Source organism: Anolis carolinensis, chromosome 5 (genome assembly GCF_035594765.1).
Source record: "Anolis carolinensis isolate JA03-04 chromosome 5, rAnoCar3.1.pri, whole genome shotgun sequence".
NCBI classification, from domain to species: Eukaryota; Metazoa; Chordata; class Lepidosauria; order Squamata; family Dactyloidae; genus Anolis; species Anolis carolinensis.
The window spans coordinates 3,475,765-3,491,816 of record NC_085845.1 but is presented as its reverse complement, the minus strand read 5'-3'; the positions used below and the strand labels follow the sequence as shown (position 1 = coordinate 3,491,816).

At 43.3% G+C, this 16,052-nt stretch overlaps 1 protein-coding gene across 1 annotated transcript; it reads right to left on the bottom strand.

Annotated features, from left to right (window-relative positions):
• Positions 1–495: 495 nt before the first annotated feature.
• Positions 496–15,390, bottom strand: pcgf1 (polycomb group ring finger 1). Its single transcript, XM_062981373.1, has 9 exons — positions 15,235–15,390; positions 11,350–11,455; positions 8,847–8,999; positions 8,477–8,548; positions 6,813–6,918; positions 3,945–3,978; positions 951–1,037; positions 781–861; positions 496–682 (listed from the first exon to the last, which is right to left on the bottom strand). The coding sequence occupies exons 1-9, from the start codon at positions 15,331–15,333 to the stop codon at positions 635–637; spliced, it is 786 nt and encodes a 261-aa protein (XP_062837443.1). The 5' UTR covers positions 15,334–15,390; the 3' UTR covers positions 496–634.
• Positions 15,391–16,052: the final 662 nt, after the last annotated feature.

The window sequence follows — 16,052 nt, the reverse complement described above, 5'->3', positions numbered from 1 at the left end:
GGGGGACAAGGAAGATAATGATGTCAAGCCCAGCAGTGCATTAAATCACTGTGCATTACTGAGAAATCTGCCTCTCCCATTTGATATACTTTGCACTTTGGCCCAGATCCTTGTTTTACTCTTCTGCTTTTAATATCTTATGTTATATGTTGATTATTATGATGGTTTTATTGATATTGATGTTTTATTGTTGGTATAATTGTTTATCATTTTATTGTTGTATGTTTTCGGTCTTGGTCCCCATGTAAGCCGCTCCGAGTCCCCATTGGGGAGATGGGGCAGGGTATAAAAATAAAGTTGTTGTTGTTGTTGTTGTTGTTGTTGTTATTATTATTATTATTATTATTATTATTATTATTATTATTATTATTATGTGGGGATTTGGGTGGGCATTGCAACCTCCACCTGCCTTTGTAAACAAAGCACACTCCTGCCACCTCCTGGCCTGGGGCAGAACTGCAGCACGTCCAGTCCAAAGAAAGATGAGACTGGCGATGATTTTTCCATTCTTTTATTCCAAAAATAAACCCAATATTGCAGCGAAGGGAACCTTAAATTAGTGTACTGTCATGGGAGTGTGTGTGTGTGCAGGGCAAGCGTGGGGGGCTGCTCTGCCCCAAAGATTCCCCCCCCACTACCTCCTCTTCTCCTTCACGCTGTAGTGCAGCAGCAGGGGGGCCGGCTGGAAAGCAAGCATAGAACAAAGCGGGGTGAAGGCCCCTCCTTAAGGGATCATGGGGAGGGGTGTTTGGGGAGGACCCCCCTCTCCCACCCACTCACCTTGCCGAACCAGCAGGAGAGCCAGAGCTGCTTCAGGGTCATGGAGTCTGGGACGGGCGCGTTGTCAAACAGGACCAGGACCTGAGCGAGGCCACAGCTGCCGTCAGAGATCAAGGGGGCTCCCATAATATCCCCCTCCCCACCATAATAAAACACTGAGCCTTACTCACCTGCGCCAGGGGCAGCTCCAGGCGGCGGCACAGGACCCTTCGGAGGTGGTGGATCTGGGCCCGGACGGAACAGCGGACGTATTTGTGCTGCACAAAGGGGGCAAAAAGGGGTTTTTCCAAAATATACACATACATTTCCAAAAATATATGCACAACGCTTGATAGCATCATAGGTTGATAGGGCACTGATTTAAATAAAGGTTTTACCCTTACCAAATTATAGGGAGAGGACTACTCCTCTATTGAAACAGCTCCACTGGCTGCCGATCAATGTCCGATCCCAATTCAAAGTGCTGGTTATTACCTATAAAGTCCTACCCTGTTTCCCCTAAAATAAGACATGCCCAGAAAATAAGACCTAGTAGAGGTTTTGCTGAATTGCTAAATATAAGGCCTCCCCCGAAAGTAAGACCTAGCAAAGTTTTAGTTTGGAAGCATGCCCGCCAAACAGAACAGCAGAGCATGAGGGAGTGGTAAATGTATGTGCCATAGAGTGTTGTACATGGAAATAATGGTAGTAACAAGAAATTCTTTATAGGATTCACAGTTTGTCTGGTTATGCTGGTTTGTAATTAGAACTACTATACAGTATATAATTTTTTTCCAACAATAAATGTGAATTCTTCTTCATGGAAAAATAAGACATCCCCTGAAAATAAGACCTAGCGCATCTTTGGGAGCAGAAATTAATATAAGACACTGTCTTATTTTCGGGGAAACACGGTAAACGGTTCAGGTCCTGCCTATCTTTGTGACCGCATCTCCTATTATGTACCTGCACGAACTTTACTCTTTACCCTTCTCTCGCTCCCGCCATCGTCTCAAACGCGTTTGGTGGGGACGAGGGAAAGGGCCTTTTTGGTTGTGGCTCCCCGGCTCTGGAACTCCCTTCCGAAAGAAATCAGACCTCCTTCAGGAAAGATCTGAAAAGCTGGTTTTTTCAAACCACTTTTAACTAAGAAGAACATTAGAGTGAGCCCCTCCCGCTATTTATATCCCGACACTTTGCACTTTATCGCTGTACCATGCCCTGCTATTAGAAATTATAATACATTGCACTTTGTTAACCTTATCCCTCGCCCTTTAGTCTGAAGATTGAAGTACAGTAGAGTCTCAATTATCCAAGCCTCGCTTATCCAAGCTTCTGGATTAGCCAAGCCATTTTTGTAGTCAATATTTTCAATATATCGTGATATTTTGGTGCTAAATTAGTAAATACAGTAATTACAACATAGCATTACTGCGTATTGAACTACTTTTTCTGTCAAATTTGTTGTAAAACATGATGTTTTGGTGCTTCATTTGTAAAATCATAACCTAATTTGATGTTTAATAGGCGTTTCCTTAATCCCTCCTTATTATCCAAGATATTCGCTTATCCAAGCTTCTGCTGGCCCGTTTAGCTTGGATAAGTGAAACTCTACTGTACCAATTATATCACTCCGGGTCATTGAACATGTTTTAAACTGTTTTAAATTGTTGTTGCTGTATGTTTGATTCTGATGTATTTATTATTGTGGACGGACTTGTTTTTACTGTTGTATTTTATTATACTGTTGGGCTTGGTCCCTTTGTAAGCTGCCCCCAGTCCCCTTGGGAAGATGGGGCGGGACATAAGAATAAAGTATTATCATCATCATCATCATCATCATCATCACCATCATCATCATCATGTCACAGCAAACAAGATAGATATGCTGGATTTTGAACACTTCCCAAGTGTCTAGGACTGTGTGATGTATTTTCGGATGATGCGTGCAGATCCCAGTAGGGTGGCCTTTTGCAGTTGGCAGATCGTAATTCTGTCATTGTCTATTGTTTCCAAATGCCGGCTGAGATCTTTTGGTATTATTATTATTATTATTATTATTATTATTACTCTATCTATCTATCTATCTATCTATCTATCTATCTATCTATCTATCTATCTAATAAAAGTCTATCTATCTATGTTTGTATGTATGTATTTTCTAGGATGGCTCCCACATCCAGAGAGACCTGTGGCTCCCACTGATGATGGAACCGGGTCAAGCTTGGTACACAGGCCCAACATGACCAACTTTTGGGGGCAATGGCAGAAGATGATGGGAGTTGCAGTCCACCTACAGCTGGAGACACATGTGTATCTCACATTCGGGGATTTCTAACCATATGTATTTCTAATCAATCTATATATATATATATAAGGGTAATGAAATTTTGGCCTAGGACAAAACAACAAAACTACACATCCCAGAAACACTAAACTTGGCAGCACAATCCCTCATCCATGCCTCTACGTTCATACAACAAAAAGAAAAGAAAAATAAACTCCTAATTAGAGGGAGAGGAATAATTGTTCTTATCCAATTGCTGCCAGTTAGAAGGCTAAGCTCCACCCACTTGGTCTGCTGTCTGTTAGAAGGCTAAGCTCCACCCACTTGGTCTCCTAGCAACCCACTCAGCCCAGGGCCACTTCAATCAGGCCTCTTCCACACTTGCTATAAAATACAGATTATCTGATTTCAACTGGATTATATGGCAGTGTAGACTCAAGATGAGCATCAACCACCAGAGTCAGACACGACTGGACTTAATGTCAGGGGAAAACCTTTACCCTTTACCTTAACTACCATCAGTTCCTCAATACTTTATTTCCCATACCACCATACTTCGCCACAGCAACGCGTGGCCGGGCACAGCTAGTCCATTCATAATATCCAAAATGAAATGATGACTATTTATCATTACAAAATGTCTGATCGGGACATTGCTGGGTATCTAAGCCTTTGTGTATGTGTGTATCACACATATACAAAAGACTTTATGACATCATAGGTTGTTGCTTCTCAGATTGTAATATCCCAGTGCCGGTCTTCCTCTAATAAACCAGGCTTTTTGCAGACTCACCCCCCACCCCCCACCCCAATCCTCTTTGTGGGAGGCCTTAGAGTTTAGGATGGAAACAAAATACAGTGCCATGATCTCTCCCGAAGACACGAAGGATCTCCTCACCTGCAGGATGTGCTTGCTCTTGTCCTTCCCGGAGCTGAAAGGAGAGAAAGAAAGAGACGAATGGGTGGGGGGCAGCATCAGAGATTGACACATATCCCCCCTCCAATAATGCCAAAGGATCAGGACAGGACATATATCTCAGACTTTCAGTTAACTGGAACTCTCAAACTGTTATGGTTGAGCCTTCTGGCTCCGGTACTACGAGACGTGGTCGTAAGACTCCTCAAGAGTCAGACTCTTTTGAGGAGCGTGAAAGGAAGCGGCTTCAGGACTTATTTGCAGAACCAACAGATGAAGACTCATTTGAGGGTTTTACTGAGGGAATGGAGGAAGAGATGGTTAGCTCAGAGGAGGATGATATGGAGCGGACTCGTGTGAGGGAGGATTTGGGTGTCACCGGCAATGATAGCATGGGAGGCGATTGGCGGGTTGCAGAATCAGACCCGTGGACGGGCTGGAGGGATGGAGCGGGATCTACAGCTGGGGATGCTGTGGGGCGTAGTCAAAGGTGTTTTAGCTCTGATGAGGATGATGATGATGCGGCACCTGGAATTAGGATAGCAGCTGATAGCGATGAGGAGTTATGAACTGGGATAAAATGGGGTTTAGAATCAATGGCTAATTGCGTTGGGCAAGGTAATCTGGACGAACGCTTGGGCTCTTGTTGGGGAACTTCCTGAAGACGGGTGTGATTCGTTGCTGGATACGTAAGTTACTAAGGACACTGGGCATAGGCAGCGGAAGGAACTGTGTGGGGTTTTTTCTGTACAACTTGTGTTTAATCTTGATAGTTTGGACCTCCGTCGTCTTTTTGACGGACATTAATTACCTACTCTGGATTGACGCTGGACTGACTGACTGACTACGACCCTGGACTATCCCTTCTGTGGCTATCGGTGGAACCTGTGGACGTCTGCACTTGGCTTTCGACCTTGGACCAGATTGAGACCCATGCTGACCGTCGTTACCCTGATTGATGTGCCTGGACCCGGATTTCGCTCGTTGCACGGAGGAGTAAACAGCCTGAGTTACTCATCTGTAGCTTTTGAGTAGCAGAGAGGAATCTGCTACCAGCTTTTGTGTTCATTTTGACCTCTGCTTTCCACCTTTTGTTTGTTTAAATTGTTAAGCTGAAGTAAGCACTTTTTCTTTAACCCGGATTAAATTCCTGTTTAATCCGGTTAATTCTTTGGAACCGTTTTAATTTAAACGGAGCTGTTTTTTGTTACTTTTCACATCAAAGGCAAGTGTTTGCCTAGTCTTTTGTTTTCTACGGGCATTTCTCAGTTCTGTAACTTTAATAAACTGTGTTGTACCCTATTTGGTGGCGTTCTGTCTATGACACAAACAACTGGCAAAAAATGGGAGAAATCAAACTTTAGGTCTCTTTTTAGTGAGACAAGGCAGGGTAGAAATCTACACCATTATCATAATTTTACAATAAATCAGTGTTTTATAATACAATCTGTTTTAAGAAGCTTAATGTTTTTCTTAATCTGCTTTTAATTACTATTTAATATCAAGTCGATGCAGAGTTAACATTATTGCGATTATTACATTTATTTCTACCCCGCTTTATCTCTCCCGAAGGAGACACGCAAAGTGGCTTAACATAAAAGTATTTGCAAACAATTTAAAATTCACAATTAGGCAAACATTAAAACAGAATTAAATATAAATAGTATTATAGAAACATCACAGTTAAAATCCATGTAAACATAATTTCCTCCCTTATTATTCTATAGAATTCTTGTACCTTGGCACAGTCCCGCTACATATGAAAATATTTTTCAGTTTCTCCACATTCATGCCAACAGCTTCTAGAATTTTTTTTGTATTTTCCATTGCATTTCTTTGATTAGTTTGAGAAGCAAGCATCACAAAGCTTCTCTCTTAAAACACAGACATGAGAGTCAGCGCATGAGGGCCCTTTCTCCCAAAAGTTAGGTATTAGCTGCAGCATTAAAAGTTTTTACCTACGAGGGTTGAATGAAAAGTAATACCTCCACCTTCGTTACCTGGGTTTGGATGGGAATATTTTAATAAACCAAAAACAGAAATAATCCTCAGAATGTGCTCTTTAACGACCACTATTCGCTTTTCCACACCATCACCAGACAATCGAATACATTTCTGCCAACGATGAACAAGTTTTCTGAAGCCGTCACGGAAGAAGTCGACACTCTGTTTCCACAACCGGCGTCTCACAATCCCCATCGTGCACAGATCTTCCGACAGCCAAGCAAAGCAATAATGTGACCCACACGTTCTTGTAACATGCTGATGATGCTGGAAATTTCTCTCTGAGGGATACGACGATCATCCTGAATCCATCGGTCAACCTTTTGCTTGTGAAACTCGCTGGTTGCTGTAACAGGACTTCCAACTCTTTGTTTGTAACACAAGTCAGATGTTCCCACCTCAACATCTTTCAACTTACTCACCCAACGATGCACAGGACTCACACCAACACAATCACCATAAATAGCTTGCATTCTCTGGTGAATCTCCTTCTGCTGTCAAGAATTCAATGACTGCACGTTGCTTAAGTCTCACTGACCGACCGTCTGCACAGGGTTCCATACTTCGCACTTTAACAACTCAACCGTTCACGGCTAAGGCTTCCTGCCAAATGGAACTGTAGAGGAGAGTCTCCTGAACAAACCAGTACCTGCCACATACCAGGACTACCTTCTATTGAGGAGTTACGAAGGTGGAGGCATTACTTTTCATTCAACCCTCGTATTTTAAAAAACCTGTGCATTTTCTCTTCTGCTTCCTACCATTTGCTCCTCTGTAGCACTGGCAATGCTGCTATGATAGGACATGATCCAGCCCCATTCCTTCCCCCCCACCACCCAAACTCACCCCTGTTTTTCCAGGCAGAGCAGGACATGTTCGTCGAAGCGGTAGTAGTGGGCCCGCGAGTGGTCAAAGGTGGTGTAGGGCAGCCCCACGCGGTCAGAGGCCGGGCCTGGAGCAGAGGGGAGAAAGAAGTGGTCACAATATACAGTATGTAGATCTTACAGAAGCTGCCGTGGGGGAACAGCCCCTTCTCTCTCTTCTTTCCCCCTCCCCATAAGTTCCTGGGTGTTATTGTTAAGGAGGACCTGACCTGGGGCAGCGATGGTTCCTTGGTGAAGAGAGCCCAGCAGAGATTGTATTATTATCTGAGACTTTTAAGGAACCAACCATTGAATGAAAAATTGCTGGTGACTTTCTATCGCTGCTCTAAAGAGAGTGCTCTAACCTATTGCATCTGTGTATTATTATTAGGTAAAGGTAAAGGTTAAACGTTAAGTCCAGTCGTGTCCAACTCTGGGGGTTGGTGCTCATCTCCATTTCTAAGCCAAAGAGCCGGTGTTGTCCGTAGACACCTCCAAGGTCATGTGGACTGCATGGAGCGCCATTACCTTCCCGCCGGAGCAGTACCTATTGGTCTACTCACATTGGCATGTTTTCAAACTGCTAGGTTGGCAGGAGCTGGAGCTAACAGCGGTTGCTCACACCGTTCCCGGGGTTTGAACCTGGGACCTTTCGGTCTCCAGCTCAGTGCTTTAACGCACTTCGCCACCGGGACGCGTATTATTATTATTATTACCATTATTGTTATTATTATCAGAGGCTGGATGGCCATCTGTTGAGAGGGCTCGGATTGTGTCTTCTTGCACGGCAGAATAGGGTTGGACTGGGTGGCTTTTGAAGTCCATTCCAACTCTAGGATTCAACTATCCTATTATTATCCTATCATTATTATTAATTATTATTATTATTATCATCATAATGATCATCAGAGACTGGATGGACATTTGACGAGAGGGATAGGATTGTGTCTTCTTCCATGACATAATGAGCTTGGACTGAGAGGCCTTTGGGGTCCATTCCAACTCTATTATTATTGTTGTTGTTGTTGTTGTTGTTATCAGAGGCTAGATGGCCATCTGTTGGGAGGGCTCGGATTGTGTCTTCGTACACGGCAGAATGGTGTTGGACTGGGTCGCTTTTGAAGTCCATTCCAACTCTAGGATTCTATTACCCAATTATCTTATTATTATCTTATTATCCCATTATTGTCATTATCATTATTATTATTATTATCATCATCAGAGGCTGGATGGACATCTGACGAGAGGGATCAGATTGTGTCTTCTTCCATGACATAATAGGGTTGGACTGAGAGACCTTTGGGGTCAATTCCAACTCTAGGATTCTATTATCTTATTATTATCTTATTATCCCATTATTATTATTATTATAATCAGAGGCTGAATGGCCATCTGACGAGAGGGATCGGATCATGTCATCTTCCATGACATAATGGGGTTGGACTGAGAGGCCTTTGGGGTCCATTCCAACCCTATTATTATTATTATTATTATTATTATTATTATTATTATTATTATGAGCAGAAGCTGGATGGCCATCTGTTGGGATGGCTCGGATTGTGTCTTCTTCCACAACAGAATGGGGTTGGACTGGGCAGCCCTTGGGGTCCCTTCCAACTCTAGGATTCGAAGAGGAAAGCCCCTCACCTTCGTTGCTCGGTTGGCTGACCCGCTCCAGGCCTCGGGATTGATAGAACTCTCGGATCCTCTTCTCTTCATCTAGGAGTGAAATTATAATAAACAGAGTCACACAGTTTGTTTCCCTCCAGCTCCCAAACCAAAGCAAGAAGGTGCTTCCTGCAAGGTAATCCCACAGGTGCCACTGCCTTCAGAGACCCTAGGGCAGGCATGGGCCAACTTGGGCCCTCCAGGTGTTTTGGACTCCAACTCCCACAATTCCTAACAGCCTACCGGCTGTTAGGAATTGTGGGAGTTGGAGTCCAAAACACCTGGAGGGCCCAAGTTGGCCCATACCTGCCCTAGAGCCATGGCTCCTACAGTCCTGCCAGTCACTTACTCTCCTGGAGATCCGGCACCAGCTTGAAGACAATGTCCTGCATGACGCGGTCCAGCTTGAGGTTGAGGAGGGGCTGTGTCTCGTGGATCTTGGTGCTGCACATGGGGCAGTACTTGCTGGTCTGCAGGTATTTCACAATGCAGCTCTTGCAAACTGCAAAGAGGGAAGACAATAATAATAATAATAATAATAATAATAATAATAATAATAATAATAATAATCTCAGCCGGCATTTGGAAACAATAGACATTGACAAAATCACCATCTGCCAACTGCAAAAGGCCACCCTACTGGGATCTGCACACATCATCAGAAAATACATCACACAGTCCTAGACACTTGGGAAGTGTTCGACTTGTGGTTTTGCGAAACGAAATCCAGCATATCTATCTTGTTTGCTGTGCCATACAACGTCGTTGTGTTGATAATAATAATAAAAAATATTGGAAAATGAGCACGCAAAGATACTGTGGGACTTCCAAATCCAGACTGACAAAGTTCTGGAACACAACACACCAGACATCACAGTTGTGGAAAGGAAAAAGGTTTGGATCATTGATGTCGCCCTCCCAAGTGACAGTCGCATTGACGAAAAACAACAGGAAAAACTCAGCCGCTATCAGGACCTCAAGATTGAACTTCAAAGACTCTGGCAGAAACCAGTGCAGGTGGTCCTGGTGGTGATGGGCACACTGGGTGCCGTGCCAAAAGATCTCAGTCGGCATTTGGAAACAATAGGCATTGACAAAATCACAATCTGCCAACTGCAAAAGGCCACCCTACTGGGATCTGCAGCATCATCCGAAAATACATCACACAGTCCTAGACACTTGGGAAGTGTTCGACTTGTGATTTTGTGATATGAAATCCAGCATATTTATCTTGTTTGCTGTGTCATGATAAAATAATAATAATAATAGTGTTTATTTACACCCACTTTTTTATCTCCACAAGGAGACTCAAAGCAGGGAAGTTGCCTGAACACCATGCTGCCTGAGCACCACTATTGCTCTTTCTTCCCAGGAGGATAACAACAACAACAACAACAACAACAACAACAACAACAACAACAACAACACTTTTATCCATTACGTGCCTCCTGTTTGTTGGCTCCCACAAGGACTACTGTGCCAGGATCCTATACTTAGGATGTGCCATTTGTCATCATACACATATAAACACATAACTTTGGTACTTCACGTTCAATATGTAGTACAGTAGAGTCTCACTTATCCAACACTTGCTTATCCAATGTTCTGGATTATCCAACACATTTTTGTAGTCAATGTTTTCAATACATCATGATATTTTGGTGCTAAATTCGTAAATACAATAATTACTACATAGCATTACTGTGTATTGAACTACATTTTCTGTCAAATTTGTTATATAACAATGTTTTGGTGCTTAATTTGTAAAATCATAACTTAATAAGGTGTTTAATAGGCTTCTCTTTAATCTCTCCTTGTTATACAACATATTCGCTTATCCAACGTTCTGCCGGCCCGTTTATGTTGGATAAATGAGACTCTACTGTATGTAGTTTGCTATAAAGAATTATGATTATTGACAGACAGTTCTATTGCTGTGTGCTTTTAACATCATTGCTAATGATGATTTGACTGCATTCTAGAAGATACAAGCTGAAGCTAATGACCAACAGAGGCATTAACCAGACACCTGAAGATAGCACTATATAACATGGGTTGCTGTGAATTCTTTGGGCTGTATGGCCGTGTTCCAGTAGCATTCTCTCCTGACGTTTTGCCTGTATCTGTGGCTAATGGCATCTTCAGAGGTTCTGTTGGCAGTGAAGCAAATAGGATGTATATATACCTGTGGAATGATGTCCAAGGTGGGAGAACGAACCCTTGTGTGTTTAAAGAAAGTGTACATCTTGCAATTACCAAGCTTGAATCAGCATTTGAGTAGCCATGAATCTGCAAACTCAATCAGCAAGGGTATCTGCATAGAGGTAATCTGGCTGTTGTTGCCTGGTTGTAATTTTAAGGTAGGTATCTATCCGTATGTGTAGGTTTTCTGTAAACTGTGTGGCACATTTGTTGATTGTTTTGCGGGTGACTAGGAAATCTAGAAATGGAAGTTTTCCTTTGTTTTCTTTTCCCATGGTATATTAAAAAATTGGAACATGGCCATACTACCTGAAAAACTCATAGCAACCCAGTGATTTCGGCCATGAAAGCCTTCAACAACACACTATATAACATGATTTGTTGTTCCTGGGTTATAAATGTCATTTCCTATTTGGTTGTATCATAAAAAATATGGGACAGGGGTACGTCTACACCAAGCATGGGCCAACTTGGGCCCTCCAGGTGTTTTGGACTCCAACTCCCACAATTTCTAACAGCCTACCGGCTGTTAGGAATTGTGGGAGTTGGAGTCCAAAACACCTAGAAGGCCCAAGTTGGCCCATGACTATACAGAAAGGCCAGTGAATACCAACACTAAAAGCCCTTGCCCCTTCCTCAAAGCGACTCACAGGTGTGGAGGCACTCGGTGATGGTGGTGGCGTCGATAAAGTACCCGGCGCACAGGAAACACACAATGTGCTCGTTCAGCTCCTTCATCTTCACCTTCACCTCCTCCTAGGGAAGAAAACAGGAGTTTATTAAAGCAGTGGTTGGATAGCCATCTGTCAGGAGTGAGCAAGTAAGTAAATAAGTAAAATTTGTTTTCTATCCCAGGCTATCTCCCAGTCAGGACTCAGGGTGGCTCACAACATCAACAGCAAACATTCAATGCTGTAAAATACAACAATAGACGAAACAATTCAAAAACAGTAGATGATACAGAACATTCAACAAAAAACAAATCACATAAAAGGGGCCGGGCTGTGGCGCAGCTGGCTAGTAACCAGCTGCTATAAATCACTACTGACCGAGAGGTCATGAGTTCGAAGCCCGGGTCGGGTTAAGCCTCCGACCATTAATAGCCCCGGCTTGCTGTTGACCTATGCAGCCCCGAAAGACACTTGCACCTGTCAATTAGGGAAATTTAGGGACGCTTTATGCGGGTGGCTAATTTACAACACCATAAAACTGCCAGCAAAACACAAGGAAAGGAATGAGGAAGTACAGCCACTACTGGACGATGAAGCAACAGCTCCCCCTGTGGCCGGAATCGTGAAGCTGGAAAAATGTTAAAAATGCCTCTGAGTCTGTCTAATGTATGTTGTTTGTCTGTTGGCATTGAATGTTTGCCATATATGTGTTCATTGTAATCCGCCCTGAGTCCCCTTCGGGGTGAGAAAGAAGGGCGGAATATAAATACTATTAAATAAATAAATAAATAAAAATCAATAATGACAAGTTTACACAATATTAACTTGAATGTTTGCCGTTTATGTTGTGAGCTGCCCTGAGTCCCCTCGGGGAGATAGGATGGAATAGAAATTATTATTATTATTATTATTATTATTATTATTATTATTATTATTATTAAAACAAGGTTAAAAGCCATGTCCAAATTCCATTCCTTATTTCATAAAGCCGGATCTTTAAACCCCTCTGTTCTGCCTGGAATCACACTGTGTCCAATTTTGGGCATCGCAATTGAAGGGAGACCTTGACTCGAAGCTGGAATGTGTCCAGAGGAGGGCGACTCAAAGGTTCAAGTGTCTGGAGAACAAGCCCTACGAGGAGTGGCTGAAAGAGCTGGGCATGTTTAGCCTGCAGAAGAGAAGGCTGAGAGAATGGAGACATGAGGGTCAGGTTTCAAGAGGTGAGGGCAAGTCCTAGGGAGGAGGGCGCAGGCTTCCTTTCTGCTGCCCTGGAGACTAGGATGCAATGGAACAATGGCTTCAAACTGCAGGAGACTCCACCTGAACATGAAGAACTTCCTCACTGTGATCACTGTTTGGCAGTGGAACTCTCTCCCCCGGACTGTGGTGGAGGCTTTTAAACAGAGGCTGGATGGAGGGCATTGAATGCGATTTTCCTGCTTGAGCCATGACAGCTAAAATAGTGTCAAATTGAATTGATGTGAGTTTTCCAGGCTGTCTGGCCATGTTCTGGAAGCATTATATCCTGACATTTCGCCCACATGTATGGCAGGCATCCTCAGAGTTTGTGAGGTCTGTTGGAAACTAGGCAAGTGAGGGTTTATATACCTGTGGAATTATGTCCAGGGTGGGAGAAAGAATCCTTGTCTGAATGTCCAAGTGTGAATATTGCCATTGGCCAGCTTGACCTTGATAGTTTCCTCTCTGGAATTACCCTGTTTTCTGAGTTGTTCTTTATTTACTGTTCTGATTTTAGAGGTTTTGTTTTAATACTGGCAGCCAGATTTTGTTCCTTTTAATGGTTTCCTCCTTTCTGTTGACATTGTCCACATACTTCTTGTGGATTTCAGTGGCTTCTCTGTGTCGTCAGACATGGGGGTTGTGAGAGTGGTCCAGTATTTCTGTCTTCTCAGATCATATTCTGTGTCCAGGTTGGTTCCTCAAGTGCTGACATCTCTGGTTGAGTGAGTCTGCAGTGCCTTTCATGTTTCTTGATTCGTGTCTGGCCATTGCTGCATTTGGTGTTCCCTATGTAGACGTGTCCACAGCTGCATGTTATACGGTAGACTCCTGAGGAGGTGAGAGGATCCCTCTTGTCCTTCGCTGAACGGAGCATTTGTTGGATTTTCTTAGTGAGTCTGTAGACTGATATTATTAACCATTATAATATCCCTGTTTTCTATTGTATTTTGTTTTTATCTTGTTATACTGTGAATTGTATGTATGCTGTTTTTGTTTATGTTGTTTGGGCTCTGCCCCATGTAAGCCGCCCCGAGTCCCCTTGGGGAGATGGTGGCGGGGTATAAATAAAGTTATTATTATTATTAGTTTGTGGGTTGTGTTTCTTCCTCAGCTTCCCTCTGCGGTCAGTGGTTCCCTCGATGTATGGGAAGAACACTTTTCCTATGAGTGGATTTTTGTCTTTGCTCTTGTGGCTTGTTCTTGGCTTTGCAGCTCTTCTAATGTCTGTGGTGGAGTCTCCATTGGCCTGGAGAGCCCAGTTTAGAGGGTTCAGTTTTCTTTGGAGAAAATGGGCTTCGCAGTTTCTTTTTGCACGCTCTGCCAGGGAGAATGATTCTGGAACATGGCCATACAGCCCGGAAAACTCACAGCAACCTAGTGGTTCCTGCCATGAAAGCCTTTGACAACACAAGGGAAAGGAAAGCTGGGATTGATAGTTCCATCTTGTCTCCTGTGCCATAGCAACATGCTATGCTAGTTTTATATACATATATCTAGATATAATTTATAATAATTTATAAATACAGTAGAGTCTCATTTATCAAACACTCACTTATCCAACGTTCTGGATTATCCAACGCATTTTTGTAATCAATGTTTTCAATACATTATATATTATATATTAAATGTAATATTACTAATAATATTACCATATAATGATATAGTACAATATAGTAATTTAATGCTTATATTGTACTATGCTAATAATGCAATATAATAATATTAATAATATATTGTATTTTACATGTAATATTACTAATAATATTACAATATATTGATACAGTACAATATAGTAATTTATTACCAGCATTGTACTATGCTAATAATATAATATTGTATGTAAATTTAATTTGCAAGCCGCTCTGACTCCCCTTTGGGGTGAGAAGGGTGGCATATAAATGTAGCAAATAAATAATAAATAATATATTGTATGTACATTTGATTTGTAAGCCGCTCTGAGTCCCCTTTGGGATGAGAAGAGCAAGATATGTAGTAAATAAATAAATAAATAATAATAATATAATAAAACTTTATTTATACCCCGCCACCATCTCCCCGCGGGGACTCGGGGCGGCTTACATGGGGCAGAGGCCCAAATTATATAGAACAAAACATAGGCAACATAATACAAATCACACTATAAAAAGATAAATCAGTAATACAATATATCAATTAAAAATACAGGATAAAAAATTGCATAATAAATAAATAAATTCTGCACAGAATGGGTTTTACTGGGCGGCTCTTGGGGTCTTTCCCATCTCTCATGATCTGGGAAAGCTTTATGAACTTATGAGACTCCCGCTCCTTGCACTCCCTTCACGAGGTCATCCATCCCACCCCTCCTCTGGAAATGAACACGTCTCCATGTGTTGTCGAAAACATGTCTCCCTTTAGGACCGCGCGGAACGTTCTTTCCTCCCACCCGCCTCTGCTTCACTCTGACTACGATAAAAGGGTGGGCGTGGCTTCTCGCGGCCCCGCCCACCTCCTGCTCGCTCGCCTGCTTTGCCTGTGGTTCCCAACGCGCATGCGCCCGGCGGCCGCCCGGCACGGAGAGCGCTTCCGCTCCTCCGATCCGCGCCCGGCCTGCCGCGGCCCCTTCCCGCTTCGCCGCCTCACCTCGTTGCGGAGCGGGTCCATCTTGTAGACGGCCTGGAGCTGGTTCCGGAGCCGCATCGCGATCGCCACCGAGCCCCCCTGAGGAGGAGGAGACGCCATCTTGGAGCCGCCTCGCCCACTTCCGGGTTGGCAGGGAGGGCGGGGCTTGTCGCCGCAGCAACTACAGCGCCCGGCAGGACCCTCTCCGGCCCACTTCCGGCCTGGGCGGCGCAAGGGTTGAAGGGAGTTGTAGTCCGGGGAGGAAAAACATCTCTTTTGGCCTGTCAGGGCTCAAGGTTACGTCATGCTGGGAGTTGTAGTTCAGTTCCTAAGGCTTTCCCAAAGTATAAGCCCCAGGACTCCATGGCAGTTAAAGTGGTATCAAACTGCATTAATTCTACAGCGTAGATGCACACCAGGATTGAGATAGGGAGGGACTAGAGAAGATCCTCAAGCATCAGGATATAGGTTGGGATACTAAAATTTCTGTGTTTGGTGGTAAAAGCTGGGAGGGACCCCCCAAAGGCCATCTAGTCGGGCCCTAATTCTGCCAGGCAGGAAGGCACAATCAAAGCCTTCCAGACAGATGGCCATCCAGCCTCTCCTTCAAGACCTGCAGAGAAGGAAAGAGACTCCTCTTGTGTATTGTAGATAATGTTAAATGGAAATTCTTACATCTGCTTGTGAACCATCTGCAGGGTATTCATGCACCACTCAGCTTTGTAGAACAAGTAACAGGAACTTTACTAACATCAAGGGATCAAACAGTGATGATATAGTCTCTCTGATTGCTTAGAGAGAACAGTAGGAATAAATAGTCCCTTTAAGGTCCATAAATT